At 51.1% G+C, this 13775-nt stretch overlaps 11 protein-coding genes across 11 annotated transcripts; all 11 read right to left on the bottom strand.

The window, feature by feature from the left end:
• DQ04_03701100 (hypothetical protein) lies at positions 1 to 2176 on the bottom strand (the record flags this gene model as incomplete). Its single annotated transcript, XM_009313050.1, has 1 exon — positions 1 to 2176. A coding segment is annotated over one exon (2176 nt), but the record flags the coding sequence as incomplete, so codon positions are not given.
• Positions 2177 to 2322: 146 nt separating this feature from the next.
• DQ04_03701090 (hypothetical protein) lies at positions 2323 to 2694 on the bottom strand (the record flags this gene model as incomplete). Its single annotated transcript, XM_009313049.1, has 1 exon — positions 2323 to 2694. The coding sequence occupies one exon, from the start codon at positions 2692 to 2694 to the stop codon at positions 2323 to 2325; it is 372 nt and encodes a 123-aa protein (XP_009311324.1).
• Positions 2695 to 3489: 795 nt separating this feature from the next.
• Positions 3490 to 5259, bottom strand: DQ04_03701080 (hypothetical protein; the record flags this gene model as incomplete). Its single annotated transcript, XM_009313048.1, has 1 exon — positions 3490 to 5259. The coding sequence occupies one exon, from the start codon at positions 5257 to 5259 to the stop codon at positions 3490 to 3492; it is 1770 nt and encodes a 589-aa protein (XP_009311323.1).
• Positions 5260 to 5563: 304 nt separating this feature from the next.
• DQ04_03701070 (hypothetical protein) lies at positions 5564 to 6100 on the bottom strand (the record flags this gene model as incomplete). The annotated part of the gene is made up of 1 exon (XM_009313047.1): positions 5564 to 6100. The coding sequence occupies one exon, from the start codon at positions 6098 to 6100 to the stop codon at positions 5564 to 5566; it is 537 nt and encodes a 178-aa protein (XP_009311322.1).
• Positions 6101 to 6445: 345 nt separating this feature from the next.
• On the bottom strand, positions 6446 to 7132 carry DQ04_03701060 (hypothetical protein; the record flags this gene model as incomplete). Its single annotated transcript, XM_009313046.1, has 1 exon — positions 6446 to 7132. The coding sequence occupies one exon, from the start codon at positions 7130 to 7132 to the stop codon at positions 6446 to 6448; it is 687 nt and encodes a 228-aa protein (XP_009311321.1).
• Positions 7133 to 7314: 182 nt separating this feature from the next.
• DQ04_03701050 (anaphase promoting complex subunit protein) lies at positions 7315 to 7563 on the bottom strand (the record flags this gene model as incomplete). The annotated part of the gene is made up of 1 exon (XM_009313045.1): positions 7315 to 7563. One exon carries the CDS (start codon positions 7561 to 7563, stop codon positions 7315 to 7317), a length of 249 nt encoding a protein of 82 aa, XP_009311320.1.
• A 328-nt stretch (positions 7564 to 7891) lies between these two features.
• On the bottom strand, positions 7892 to 9979 carry DQ04_03701040 (hypothetical protein; the record flags this gene model as incomplete). The annotated part of the gene is made up of 1 exon (XM_009313044.1): positions 7892 to 9979. One exon carries the CDS (start codon positions 9977 to 9979, stop codon positions 7892 to 7894), a length of 2088 nt encoding a protein of 695 aa, XP_009311319.1.
• A 233-nt stretch (positions 9980 to 10212) lies between these two features.
• On the bottom strand, positions 10213 to 10668 carry DQ04_03701030 (hypothetical protein; the record flags this gene model as incomplete). Its single annotated transcript, XM_009313043.1, has 1 exon — positions 10213 to 10668. The coding sequence occupies one exon, from the start codon at positions 10666 to 10668 to the stop codon at positions 10213 to 10215; it is 456 nt and encodes a 151-aa protein (XP_009311318.1).
• A 501-nt stretch (positions 10669 to 11169) lies between these two features.
• Positions 11170 to 11736, bottom strand: DQ04_03701020 (Wos2 protein; the record flags this gene model as incomplete). The annotated part of the gene is made up of 1 exon (XM_009313042.1): positions 11170 to 11736. The coding sequence occupies one exon, from the start codon at positions 11734 to 11736 to the stop codon at positions 11170 to 11172; it is 567 nt and encodes a 188-aa protein (XP_009311317.1).
• A 295-nt stretch (positions 11737 to 12031) lies between these two features.
• On the bottom strand, positions 12032 to 12259 carry DQ04_03701010 (small nuclear ribonucleoprotein Sm-F; the record flags this gene model as incomplete). Its single annotated transcript, XM_009313041.1, has 1 exon — positions 12032 to 12259. One exon carries the CDS (start codon positions 12257 to 12259, stop codon positions 12032 to 12034), a length of 228 nt encoding a protein of 75 aa, XP_009311316.1.
• Positions 12260 to 12555: 296 nt separating this feature from the next.
• DQ04_03701000 (Leucine-rich repeat transmembrane protein kinase) lies at positions 12556 to 13545 on the bottom strand (the record flags this gene model as incomplete). The annotated part of the gene is made up of 1 exon (XM_009313040.1): positions 12556 to 13545. One exon carries the CDS (start codon positions 13543 to 13545, stop codon positions 12556 to 12558), a length of 990 nt encoding a protein of 329 aa, XP_009311315.1.
• Positions 13546 to 13775: the final 230 nt, after the last annotated feature.

Here is a 13775-nt window from a genome sequence, read left to right as displayed (position 1 = left end):
CTGTTGGCGGCGATCCACCAGACAGGAAGTGCTCCTTCACGAGTTCGCAGCGAAACCACATACGAACGCTTGGTGAGATACTCACAAAGGTGCCCACGCGGTGGCGAACACCGTAGTCGCGAAGCCTCAGGAGGAGGCCGTCCTCTTCGTGGAAAATGGTGTGAAGGTGATGACGAACAGTCATCCATATCAAAAACTCAGTGCTCTCTTCCTCGGAGCTATTTTGCGCAGCACGGTTTCGGCGTGGAACCATTCTGGCAAAACTCTTCTGCAGTGCAGCGTACTGCTCGGGGTTGCGAAGTGCAGCTTTCCAGCGATCTTTGTCGACATTCCCACAACCTTTTTCCCACTCTGAGCGCAAATAATCCAAACTTGGCAAGACTGGTAGCAGCAGACTTACCTCCTTGCTGAGGTCTTCACGCGTCTTCTCCATGTATGGTTCGAACCCACTACATGCTTGTTCCAGTTTCACGAAGAGGACCTCGTATGGATTCCTCAGCCACTGACTTTTAACAGAAACTTCTGCAGCCGTGCTGCTGCTGCCGTCGTTCATATTCCGCGACGCCAAGTACTCAGCATACGTTATCGTCCGTCTTCTGATAACACTTAGACACAGAAACAGGAGACCTTTTAAGAGGATGGCATGCTCTGCCGTCCGCCGCGCGAAACCAGCGAGGAGGTGTAGCGCCAGGTCTATTATGGCCAGAGATGCAAGTGCGCTGTGAGTAATGAGGTGGTAGAGGGCGGCGACCAGACACTTGCACCCTTCCTGTGCCCTCGTCTGAACGACGCATTGAAACATGCGGTTCACGAATGCTTCGCACGGAGGTACGGTCAATGCCGCCAGAGGGGTGAAGGACTCATCGTGCAGTTGGTCCACGTCCCAGATCTCTCCAAGAAGGTCTCCCAGGGCGAGCGCCTCCCTCCCCTCCGAATTGTCTGTTGTGGCTACCGCCGACACGCCAGAAGGGAAAATATCAGCAGCGAGGGCGCACCCTGCCACATCATTTTCCCCCTCGAAAAATCCGGATTTAAGCATGGCATCCAACAATACGACACCACCAGACAGACTCTGCATGCATCCACTTGTTAACACCCGACGCAGGAGCCCATTATTTGCGACACTAGAGTTCATAAGTCGCTCGCGAAACAAACGACGCAGCCGATCCACCTTATTTAGCAGCAGCCATCGGGTGAGAATACACAGCGCAGTGGATGTGGGAACGAGAGACGATGGGGGTGGTCTTGATGATGAGCAAGACCCAGATGAGTGGGAGCCCGCAGAGGGAACCTCAAGGGACACAAACAGTGGACAAAGGACCACCTTGTCGAGAACATGCTCCAAAGTAGGCGGAACAAATTCATGCGGTATTTCAAAAAGATCATTGACATAAAACAAGTCATCCACAATATCCTCCATGCGATCAATGAGAACACTGAGACTAGGTAGGGGCGGTGAATTTGCAGTGTCACGCCCCACATTGCCATACTCTTCTGTTGCCTCACCCAGACTCTTTATTTGCGACCACAGCAGTAGTGCAATGGGGTCGAAGACATCGTTGAGTGCGCGTTCGAGGAAAGCAGTGATGGCGGGCTCACTGAGATGCGCAACACTAATTACGATTTGCCGAGCAGCTGCGCGCACCATGCGGTCAGGTGCAGCGAGCAGCTTTGCCGCCCGGTCAAATAACGGAAAAGCGCCCGTTTCACGCTCGAAAAAAAACTGCACCGTATCCTCGTTAAGACGCAGCGCTAACGTTTTTAAGAACGAAACATATATGGAAAATAGCTCATCATCGCCCTCATCGAGGGATATGGAGATAATCCTATTGAGGTGATTGTTGCTGCAAACAAAGTAGATAGACGACTTCCTGGTGAGGTTCTGCAGCATCATTGTAATGCACTGGATAGCCTGCACCTTCACTGCAGAAGGGAAACCAGCATTCGTCACGATACGCTCAAATGTACTCATCATGTTTCGCTCCAGAAAGCTATCGTACACGGGCTCCATGTTCTTATCGCTCCAGATGATGACCTCTGCCAACTCACGCATGGCCTCCACGAAGTCGGCTAGTACAAATGCCTGCGTCTCCTCCATTCGCTGCACTTCCTGGCAGAGAAAATCTGCATTTTCCTGTGAAAACTTCTGGTATTTAAGACCCTTTAACTTTTTCATTTACTCCACCACACCAATCAAGGCGACACAACTAAAACTCAACCAAAAAGAAAAACGCCTACACAAGATGAAAACACACTTCATGATATCAAAATGTGTCACCACCACCGAGTAATACAAGCAAAAAAAGAAAAACAGTTGCGTCTTCAAAACGCAATCCGAAGTGCATTGACCGCATAGTCAACGTGACGCTGGAGATCATCGTAAAGCAACGTGTAGGGGTCATCTTTCCCTCTCTTATGAAAAATAGCATGATGCGTCACGTTTACTACACTCGCCGTGTTGTAGTAGCACATGTTTCCGTACGTGTACGACATTATCTCGATCACATGCGTTCCGTGACGCATCCACATGACGTTTGCGAGATTGGCGCCGTGCGGCCCAATCACAACATCCGCATCGTAGAAACGACGCACCTGCTCCGCCACGTTAGATATTCTTGTACTGTCACTAAATATGAAAGTACCGTTGTATTCCACCATCAGTCGCTGCTTGAGTTGATAGTAATTCAGCGGCATTCTCGACAATCTTGCGCGTTCGGCGAAGAAGAGGCGAAGCCTTCTTTGCCTAGTGGGAAGGGGAGGCGACAAGCGCAGTCGGTCAAAAACAACGGCACGCATTGCATGTAGCTGGTGGATGAAGACGCCGCCACAGGTCTCAGGCATTGGGTACAGGACAACCCGGCCATGCACAGGACGGCGCCCCCAAAGAATGCGGGAGGACGGTATGCCGAGGACATCCGTCAGCCACTGTGCCTGAAAACTCCTGAAAGGCGTGCGCGACACCAGCACTGCGTCCTCCCGCTCCAGTAGCACCTTGTGCACGAGGGATAGACGAATCAAGTGCTCATGAATGAAGTAGAAATAGCAAGGGAGCTGCTTAAAGGTACTCCTTAGATGCCTTTAAATGATATGTTTGGGCCTGTGGGCGCCTCCATGCTTAGTACAACTTTGGTGTGACGAAGACAATGGTTTCATCCTCATCACAAGTCACACAGCTTAAGGCATACAGATAATGGACGACGAAGCCTGCCGCCATCACTTTTTCTCTTGTCATGCGTCGGGAGCGCACGTGTAGTGCACCTCAGAGATGCCATTGTGTCATTTATGGATGCTACACACGAAATGTTTTTCATTCCTTTTTATTGAAATCTTTCTGAATCTTACATAAGTATGTGTCGCGTCTAAACACACAAACAAACAAAAAAAAACTGCGAGAGGATGGAGATGTATGGGCCGGACTGAGGAATTGACGAACAAGCTGTATACGATATAGAAATAGTCTAACTGAAAGCAAAGGAGGGAAAGGACTTATTACGAATCTACAGGATCCTCTGACGTGGAACTTCTAGCCTCCCCACTCTCCATGAGGCGCAGCAGGAGCGTCGCCCTTTCCATCAGCTGGTGACGCGATCGCCTCGCGACAAGGACGTGGTGCATTCCCGTCATCACAAGCTCCGCCACCCCAGTGTTAAAGAAATCGACAAAGCCGACAAAAAACATCGGCTCTGGTGCCACAATAAAGCCCGCAATAGAGAACACACCTTCATTCTTATCAAAAGGTATGGACACAATAGACTGACCCATAGTGCTGACTACGAGCTCCACGCGTCCCTGTGAAACGGGCGCTAAAGCAAGGCTAAGAAGGCCGCGACTAAGGATGTGACCTGCGAGCAGCGCATCTTTACGATCACGCGATGACCGCTTGGTGTCTTCCGCTTCGCCTGCTGGTGTGCGATTCACTTTCTCCCCTGCTAAGTCCAGTGGGGTATCCTTCTGCTTGCGGCGCTGGAAGAAAAGGCGGAGTGAGGAGAGATCAAAAAAATTCTTTGAGCTCATGGTTACTGGACGCACACCAGCCGTTTCCTCAACATCACCAGTGTTGTGGTTTGGGTTGCTCAGGCATGACACTCGATGCTTCGCCAGAGTGATGAACTGCTGAATGTCTGGAACAACCTGCATCTTTGGTGTACCCCCGTTCACATCGCAAAGAATAACCACACGCCCCAAGCTGTCAAGGATGACAAGACTTAACACACCTACAGCTTCTTCTGTTACAGGTGAAGAGACCTCCAAACTAGACTTTTCTTTTCTTTGCTGGTGTTGCAGAAACTGGTTCACAACAGGGTTACGATATCTCTCATTGTTGTGAATACCCCAAGGATAAACAAAGGCAAGATCTGCGATAGGACCACCAAATCGGTATGGCAGACGCCTCCCGTCCTCATGGAAAAGAACAACGCGACCGTTCGTCATTCCTAGCGCGATGATGACGTGCGATAAAGCCTGCTGAACTGCCACGGCGCAAACCACACCATCCGTGTGACAGTGTGCCAGCCATGATGTAACACTTGTGGGTGCTTGGGCGAACCACTCCACATTCCATTTGCATGCGTCGTTTGGCACTTCGCTGCAAACTACGAAGGATAAAACACCTGAAAAGACACCCCGGGGATCTCCTGGTGTGAGAACATGCCGGTTACGCTCCTCATTATGCGTAAGGCGCGCATCCTTCCGCACCGTTTCATCGTAGCAACTGCAGAGCACAACATGATCGCTTGTGAAGGACGCGCCGGTGAAAAGTGGATGATAAAAAAGACGCAGGAGACGTTGCTGGTTTCTCGCTTGAACAAATGACGTTTCATTCACCGTGAAAGGGGCACTTTCCACTGCAGACAGCACACTTACCAGTGGGAAGAAGAGGGCCGTGATGTGTTGCTGGCACCCACCATCGCTCTCCCACGCAACAATGGCGCACACCTCTTCAGCGACGACGCCCTCTTCGCAAAGAGTCCCATGTACCTTGTGTGCTGCTGGCCGCAGGAGAAATGCGACAAGCGATGATATGCGTGCAGCGTTTGTTTGAGCGTGGGGACGCCACAGTCGCACTGATGCGAGCGAGCCGTCAGAACTCTCGAGATCAGGCCCTAAAAGGTACACCGCCTCGCGCGTGGCGACCACGCAGCAGGAGAAGCCACCGACCGTGTCGACAGCGTACTGCAGGACCGCCACGCACCCCACAGAAGGTGTGCCTGGTATCCCTGTCGCCTCGCCGCAGCTCGGTGGCAGCGAAGTCGCAGTCATGCACGGGACAGGCAAACCCCGACTAAATATCTTTATTGCGCACAAAGGGGAGGAAGAGTGTGGGGACCTTCGCCGTTAACACGAGACGCACCGTGATAAATAGGCGTGAGAAAGCACTTTCATTTAAAGTGTACACCAAATCCAGTCATCTCGGTTTTCTTGTGAGCTTCTCGCAGTACTACTGCTAATTTACAATGCATATATATATATATATATATNGAGAGTGTATTCCCCATAGCAATGTGATGTGCACACTGACTCATGGGTCATGCCATAAATTACATACACTCTCATTAGCACATACTTACTGAATACTTCTCGTTTTGTCCAACTGCGCGATCTTCTGTTTCACCAACATGTCAAGCTCCCTCTTTAGTTTCGGCTTGTATCCAAAGTAAAAAATAATCTCTAACCACACAAAGAAGACGCTGGAATGAATGGCTTGCAGCGGATCATCCAAAAGCGCTGGAGCGCGCCGCTCAAAGAGCCCATGCGCAATAAACTGCGCGATCCAGCCACTCACGTGAAGTGCAAAAGAAAGTGCCACTCTCGATAGCAAGAAGTGCGACGCAACGCACTGCATCATGAAAATAAAAGCGGCGTACGGAATCCCCGCACCGGGTTCCGTCTTGATAAAGGAGACGGCGTACAACCCAGCAACGATCAGCGACATGTCAACGAATTCTGTCACCTTCACCCGCGCCAGAAAACTCAACGCTGTCGTGAAGATAATCGGCACAAAGGTGATGTGCAGGAGCTTATTTCGCCAGTCGTCGTGGTAGGCTCCATAGAAAACAAAGCCTTCCCTGAGTGTGCAGCTGTTTCTAAAAAAATGCAGCATTGTGCTAATGTGTATACTACAAGAAAACATACAAACGGGAGAGAGAATGTGTTCACAAAAGGCATGTAAGACGAAATTGCCCCAATGGTGTACGCTGCGATACAAATGCTACTATGCAATCGAAGCGAGAGGCAGAGAAACATATATTCCAGGCGAAGCCAAGCGCTACACACCAAAGAACAAACTGTGTTTAACGCACTGCCTTTTTTTCCCCCACTCTCTCACCTCCTGCAGGTGATGGCGAGGCCGAAAGAAACGAACGCCCACACCATGTTACCCAGTACTACTCCTAAAGCGTTTTGTAGATATCGCTTTCCCGTGGAACAGGCTTCAATCAACAACACTTCACCAGATATGAGTTTTCCCATTTCGCAGCTTCACCAACTCGTACCCTTCCTCATCCAAGACGCCCTTAATGTGGGCAATTGCAGCACGCTCTTTGCGCTTCTGAATTGTGCTTCCGAGCCCATCAAATGCGTCCTGAAGATGTGTGAGACACGCGTTCCACCACAATTTCACTCGGAATACCGCCTCCGTATGAAGCATGATAGTGCTGCGACTGACTTCTTTTTGCTTCCGTTCAATCTCCCGCTCGTGCTGCCGCATCTTCTCCTTCAATTCAGAAAAAGAGCTGGGTGCATTAAAGTCAGGGATAAGGCTCTGTGGATCCAGCATTGCCAGTCGGTTTGACTCCACCACGCGCTGCACATACCGCTGCTCCTCCTCGAGGTTGCCGCTCATTGACTTACTAAGAAGATAGTACACTACACATATGGTGGTTGCACCGATGCCCATCGAGGCAAGGAACACCTGCAGGCGCTTGGCACTTACAAACGGCTTTGGTTCTACATACGGCTGCAGGAGTTCTGGCGCCTCTGATGCAGACGGGGTGTAGGCCGACAACTCCTCTGTCACTGCCGCTTCATTTACTGTTTTCTCCTGCTCCGATTTTGTCGCTGTCGAGGAGGTAGGAAACGACGATTTGACATCCATCGCCAGAGCCGTGAGGAAGACTCCCGACCGCCGCATCATCCCTGCACCCTCCCCTCCTCCTCCTAAAGATCTTACAGTCAGGAAGAGAAGCCAAAAAATGGGGGAGAAAACGCCGTGCACACGATGTATCGGAAGAGAGAGGGCAGACAAACGAGCGAAAACCAGAAAACAAAACGAAGAAAATACGTTTCTGTGCCGCTTCTATGCTCTCTTTCGTACCGTCAGAATTCCCATGGCTGGCGGCACATGGGGCAACCTGCATTCCCTTCCTCGCGCTCCGCCCACCGCTCGATGCAGTGGATATGAAACGTGTGCGTACACTTCCCCGTGAGAATCGGGCAGTCGTCGCCGGGGAAGCGGCACTGCGGACAGCACGCCTCGAAGGGATGGCGGCAGATGCCGCACGTGTCGTCTCGGCAGTCCCATAGCCATCGCGCAACCAGATGTGCCCCCTTGATATTTACCTCCATCGGGACCAAGACAGTTCCTTTCCTTCATAGTGACGAGACAAATCACAGAACACCAGCGGAAAAATAGCAAGACACCCCCCACGAAAAAAAAAAAAAAACGAGGCATGTGGTGACCTCCAGAAAATAGAGAAATCCAAGAACCACAACAGTACAGACAATGCTCTCAGCATGGAGGAGGCATCTATTTGACATATATCGCTCCTCCCCCATCTAGAGTAATGTGCACCTTCCGTCCCTCTCACTTTCCTCGCGTCGCACAAGCAGCAGAGCAAAGAAAATCCAGTGAGATGCTCTCTAAATCTAGAATTCAGCTTGAGACTTCCTCACCTCATGTCAATGGCTTAACCCGTCTGCTAATCCGCGCCACCTCATCAAGCAATTGTAATGGCAACTCCCGTCTTCCGGCTCCATACGCACCTGGCTCAAGGGAACTGTTCTCGCCACCACTCGCATCTTCCAATGATGCCATATAATGCAGCGGGTTCTGCGGTTCGTTTTCGCTCCAGTGATTTGCGGTATTGGCTGGAGTCTCTCTTGGCCGGCTGCCGCTGAGACTTTGCTCACGGTTCGCCAACATCATTTCTCCAATGGTAGCACTCCTCGTGAGAAGCATTTCCTGCTGCTGCACCTGCTCACGAAGCTGCATATGCAGGCGTCGCGCGATGCGCCGCCTTAGCCACACTTTCTCCGTATCTGAGATACCGTCGGGGGCGTACACGCTGGGGTAGAAGACATATGTCTCGGGTTTTGCCTTCTGGATTTTCTCCAATGTCCCCTTATCCGGCATGGGGGGCACCAACGACGCCAAAAACTCCACCACGCAAAGGCAAAAGAATAGTATAGACAATGCAGACGTTACTGGCGTTGAGTGGCGGATGTGAACCTCAATTAGATAATCGGGGCATAGAATTTGTGCCAAACCACAGGAAGCCGCGTCATTCCCCTGAAATGACGAGCAGGGCATCTCGTGCACCGTATGTATGAGAACGGACAACGCGTAGGCAGAAAATGCACATGTAGCCACACTAAATGCAATATGAAGTGCTGTCATGACAATGTAAAACAGGGGCCGTGAGTTTTCCCGAGCCAACGTTCGTGTCGTAAAATAACTCACTGCTGCTGCTAATAGTGATGCTACAAACATACCACACGTTGCTGCAACAACGAAATGCCCAGGGCCCGATACACGACGGAATAAAAACGCAGTGGCCGCATTTTCTATTGCAGAGTTTCTGTTTGGATCACAGAATGAGGTGTGACAATCACTGTCCGATGATTCTTCGCTCCCTATTGCAGAGGTGTCAGTCGAAGTCTGACGACAGAATGTCTCTATAGTGGCATTAACATGGATTATGAGCACCAATCCCACGATAAATCCTATCAGTGCTGTAGGAAAGGCTATCAAGAAACGAATTCGATTTCGGCGCAGTACGGGATGTAGTCCACGCCGTAACACCTCCATCACTTGAAGGTCTAGCTGGTTAATGTTGGGATACCTCATCCCGATGAAGGGCGATTCTCTGGAATCCGCTTCACTTTGTTTCTCACTTTCAATACTCTGTGTGCTCCCACTTACCTTGGGAAGCACCATCTGAGGATTATAGACTGTTCTATCAAACGCCATAGTATCCGTGTTGGAACTCTGCGCAAGGTCACCGGTGCTGAATGCAACGACACGTGCCCTGGATGCATTCTGGGTGTCCGATTGTACGCCATCACGAGTTTCAGACACATTAATACTCACGCGTCGACCCCTACGCAACATTGGTAACTGCATCGGGCTCCAAGGTGCACCACTGGTGCTGTATTCCAAAGCAAGAAGAGTGCGACATCTCACAGTAGGCTCACCTCCTTCATCTTCGGCGGCATCTATGTCAGGGAGTTGTCTGCGCCTAGCTGACTTGGCGCAGAACACTGCCATTCTCTCCCGATCAGTAGAGAGTATCACTACATCAATCTCCATCTCATTGAGGAAATTGAAGAAGAGTTTGACAGGCAGCTTACTTTTCTTCTCTCGGCGCCCCTCTTCCATACCACCCAAAAAGCGAGCCCTCGTTGCCTCAATGATATCATTGCTGCGCCCCGTCGTCCTCCAGAGACCCAGCGATGCAGCGACAATGACGCTCTCCATACGAAGCGGTGAGCAGTGGAAGGTGGACCGCTCCAATGTCTCCACAGCAGATTGCTCGCTCTTCTCTAAACACACCTCAAGCGCTGGTGACTCCTCCAAGTGCGCCAAGTATGACTCAGGTATGGGTTTCAGCACCACAACCACGCCACTAAGGTCTAATCTATCCGCGCCCACCGTAAGGCTAAGGAGGTTCCGGCGGCGGTACGCACGCTCGCGGATGAGCGGATCGAAGTCCATCGCCAGACGGCTGCTACACGGGCTCTGCGGTGCCGCGGCTTCATTCATGGGCGACCCTCTTGTTGAAAGTCTGCATTTATGCATGTGTGTATGTGCATATGTATGAATGGGGTGGTGTTGAAGAAGCAACAACAGAAATGAAAATAATCAGCCAAGCGGAGGGACTTGAATCTTACACTTCACTCCTCCTATTCGTCTTCACCACGGAGCCAAACCAGAAAATGGTCTTCCAAGTAAGCAGTCTTTTAAAGGAAAAAAAAAAACCTCAACAAAAGACCACATCATACTTCATCTTCCTCAGGTGTAGTTGTCTCACTGTCGCCTTCACTCGCTGAGAGTTCATCACCAACAGGGTACGTCGTCATGGCATTCACATCGGCCACTAGCTGCCTGAAGGAGTCAAAATTCAGAGCACCGGCAACGTATGCGGTACACAAATAGTGGCAACAGTCTACTGGATGCTGCCATTCACGCATAACAGCAGCGGCCAGCTGCTCCAAACTCACAGCGGAACCATTCTTCGCCTCTCGCTCGGTAAACGTGTGTAACAGGGTGTCTACAACTGTGGCGTATCGCTTAAACAGGGAATACAACTCCAATGCCTCGGGGGTATCGTTTGCAGCGTCAAGCTTCTGCATGACGTCATGCTCTTCCCACAAAAAGTTTCCAATCGCATCAGTGTTCGCTCCCTCACCAAAGAACATGTCTAGGCGTTCCAGGAGATTGCCCTCGGCCATATTCCTCTTCTCTCTTTCCAATTAGTGCGCGCGGAACCTTGTACCCCTATGGTTTATGAGTTGAATACCAACAAGGGAAAACAAAATATAGCAAAAAAAACACAAATAGAAATACGTTTGAGAACTGCTGTGTTAACAACAGGGTGCCTGCACAGCCAACCCGTGAATGTCCGTGTGGCTCACTCTAGCCAGCCCTTCTCATTTTCGTGTAATAGGTTTACCAACGAACAAAAAGAGTAATAAATAGAGTTTAATAAAATTTGGGCAGTGGCGCAGGGATGGGGCGAGGGCCAGTGGGATTTGCGTAGCGGAGAGCGGCGCACCCTTCTACTGGGCATTGCTGTTACCATGGTCTCCTCTGCCTTTTTTTATGCCACGCTATACGTTTCAATCAGTTCTGGTTCAATCTGTTACCTTTTACCCACAATTCTACCCCATTTTCCTCTGCCCTTTTTATTTCCTTTTTTTTTTTAGAAAACTCCCAAAACACGCAGAAGTCCTTCATGCGTCCAGGTCGTTCAGGTCTGCTGCAGGCTTCTTCGCCACACCCTCCTCGTCGTCCTCCGCATCCTCGTCGTCTGAATCACCCATGTCCATGCCCCCCATGCCTCCCATGCCCATGCCGTCCATGCCTCCCATGCCCATGCCCCCCATGCCTCCCATGTTCATCATGTTGGAGAGGTCGCCGTAGTCGCCAAAGCCGGCCGGCGCTTCGTCCTCCTCATCCTCGTCCTTCCACAAGTTCCAGTCCACGGAGAGCCAGTTCGCCGTGCTGCTGGTGGGCTGGTCTACCAGCTTGTTCCAGTATCCCTCATCCTTCTTAATCGCGCACACCTGGATAGCGACACCTACCACCTTGAAAGTGGACTTATCGGGGATGATCTCCTTGATGAGGGCGATCTTATCATTCAGATCGTGCGGCTCAGACGCCTTGGGTGTGATGCCCTTCCCAGTGATGCTGATTGTCTTCTCGGTGAACTCAATCTTCACATCTGTGGCGCTGCTCACCTGAAGAGTAATGTAAAGCTTGTCTTTACGCTCAGCCCACTTGGTCGGAATGTGTGCCATTTTGTTTCTTAGCAGAGTGATAGGGGCGTTTAATTATTCTTCCGCCAACACATCCACACACAAAGAATAGCGAAAGGCATAGAGAGAGAACAAACAGAAAAAAAAAGAGAAACAAGAACACGGATGAAAGATGTAGGTAACACAAGTGAATCTATTCACCTTTATTAACACAGTAACACTCCTCCCCTCCGAGAAAGGATCTTCCAAATTGTTTGTTCATTTTATTGCGCGCCGCCATCGTAGGCTGTTTGACGGCGGATCTCTTTGGGTTGATTAATGCAGGTCGCGGGTTGTTTTACTCTCGCGGTGCCTCACGGATGTACAGAACGTTATTGCAGCGCAGCAGCATCTCACCGAGCTCTGTCTCCTGCTTCGCCTTCTCCACTGTGTCCCGAAGTTGGAGGTTCATGTAGGGGTCACAGCTGACCAGCGTGCCAACATACACGGGGCCCCACTTGCTCTTGACGTGCACGGTGCTGCCGACAAGGCTCGCCAGAAATGCTGCCGGCACGTTCGCGTCCATTGTTTCCCTAGATGCCGCACCAAACCTTTGCAAGAAGCACATGACAACAACAACAACAATAAAAAAGGAAGACCATCAAATAAACCGCACACAAACACGCAAAGAGAGCCGCGTAGGCTCAACAAGAGAGAAACAACCCAATGGAAGCCACAAAACAATTATACGGCACATCCGAGCCAAGCTTGATGCGATAGACATGTGAAGCAAAAAAAAAAAAAAACCATCAGACCCTTCCCCACCACCACAAAAATCTGCTAGAGGGACTTTATCCTCAACTTTGTATTGCGTCCGTTTCTTCAAGGGGTAGCTCCACGGGTTGTGCAGTGAGATGAGAACTTAAGGTGACTCAGAAGATCGTTCTTCGGGCATGTCAACTTGCATCCAGTGCAGTTGAAGTACCGCAAGTAGCCAAGCCGACTATATTCCTCTGGCACCTCCCCAGTGAAACTGTTCCCGGCGAAGTTTACACGCGTAATGTTGCCTGGGAGCGGGGGAAGCGGGCCCTCCAACCGATTGTGCTCCAGCTCCAACCACCCCAGGCTGCGCAGTTTCCCTACCCACTCGCCAAGCTTCCCGGTGAATTTGTTGTAACCAAGCGATATTTGGTGCAGCTGCTGCAAGCTGCTTAGATCCGGTATTTCCCCGTCGAACTCATTGTGATCCAGCAGGAGAACCACGAGATTACTCAATGTCGGCAGTGTTTTCGGCAGCCTCCCGCCAAATTGATTGTACGCCAGATTGATGATTTCCGCATGAATATTTCTTATCATAAAGTTATCCGGCAGTGTCCCACTAAAACGGTTGTGCGCCACATCCAACTTCTGCAGAAAGCAGTGGTAGCTGGTGTCCCACAAAGGACCACTCAGCTTGTTATACGCAAGCCCAATAGTGCTCGTCATTTGAAAGGCCTTGAACTCCTCCGGGACCTTGCCCTCCGCTTCGCCACTGTAGTGCTCCAGGAACAGCAGTCCGCCATCTCCTTCTGGGGGAAACGCGTGCCAGCCGCCGTTCACGCAGCGCGTGCCGGATGGTGGAGGATGCGCCCGCTCGTCGTTGTCCCACGCACACGGTTCCTCTGTTTCCCAGCCCCTGCTAAACTGACTAGGCCACTTCTCGCGCCCCCTCGTGTTGTTGTAGAACTTTTTCAGCGCCAGCGACGTCACAGAGGAGTTGAAGAAGAGGCTGTGGTTGCACCCGAAGAATCCTCCCTGGGCAGTCGTCGCCGTTGCCAGAAGCAGCAACAACAACAGCAGCATCTCGCCAACCTTCCGTCGACGTGTCGCCATCCCCTCTATTATGTGTACTTTCCTTCTGTTGCCGCCTAAATTGCACACACTCGGAGCCGCAACCACGCGTGTGTGAAGTCCGGCGGAAAGACGAAGCGAAACAAACCACACAGGAAGGAAAAGGATTCTATATGCGGCGAGGAGTGGTGGGGCCCCAGCCGACTGCACGTGGCGGCGGAAGCCCAACAGGAAACAGCAGCTGAGGCGCAAAAAAATCCCCTCAACTGTTT

The sequence above is a fragment of the Trypanosoma grayi genome (assembly GCF_000691245.1).
Source record: "Trypanosoma grayi strain ANR4 Tgr_370_V1, whole genome shotgun sequence".
Taxonomy (NCBI): Eukaryota; Euglenozoa; class Kinetoplastea; order Trypanosomatida; family Trypanosomatidae; genus Trypanosoma; species Trypanosoma grayi.
The sequence above is the reverse complement of the archived record's forward strand: the minus strand, read 5'-3'. Positions and strand labels throughout refer to the sequence as shown.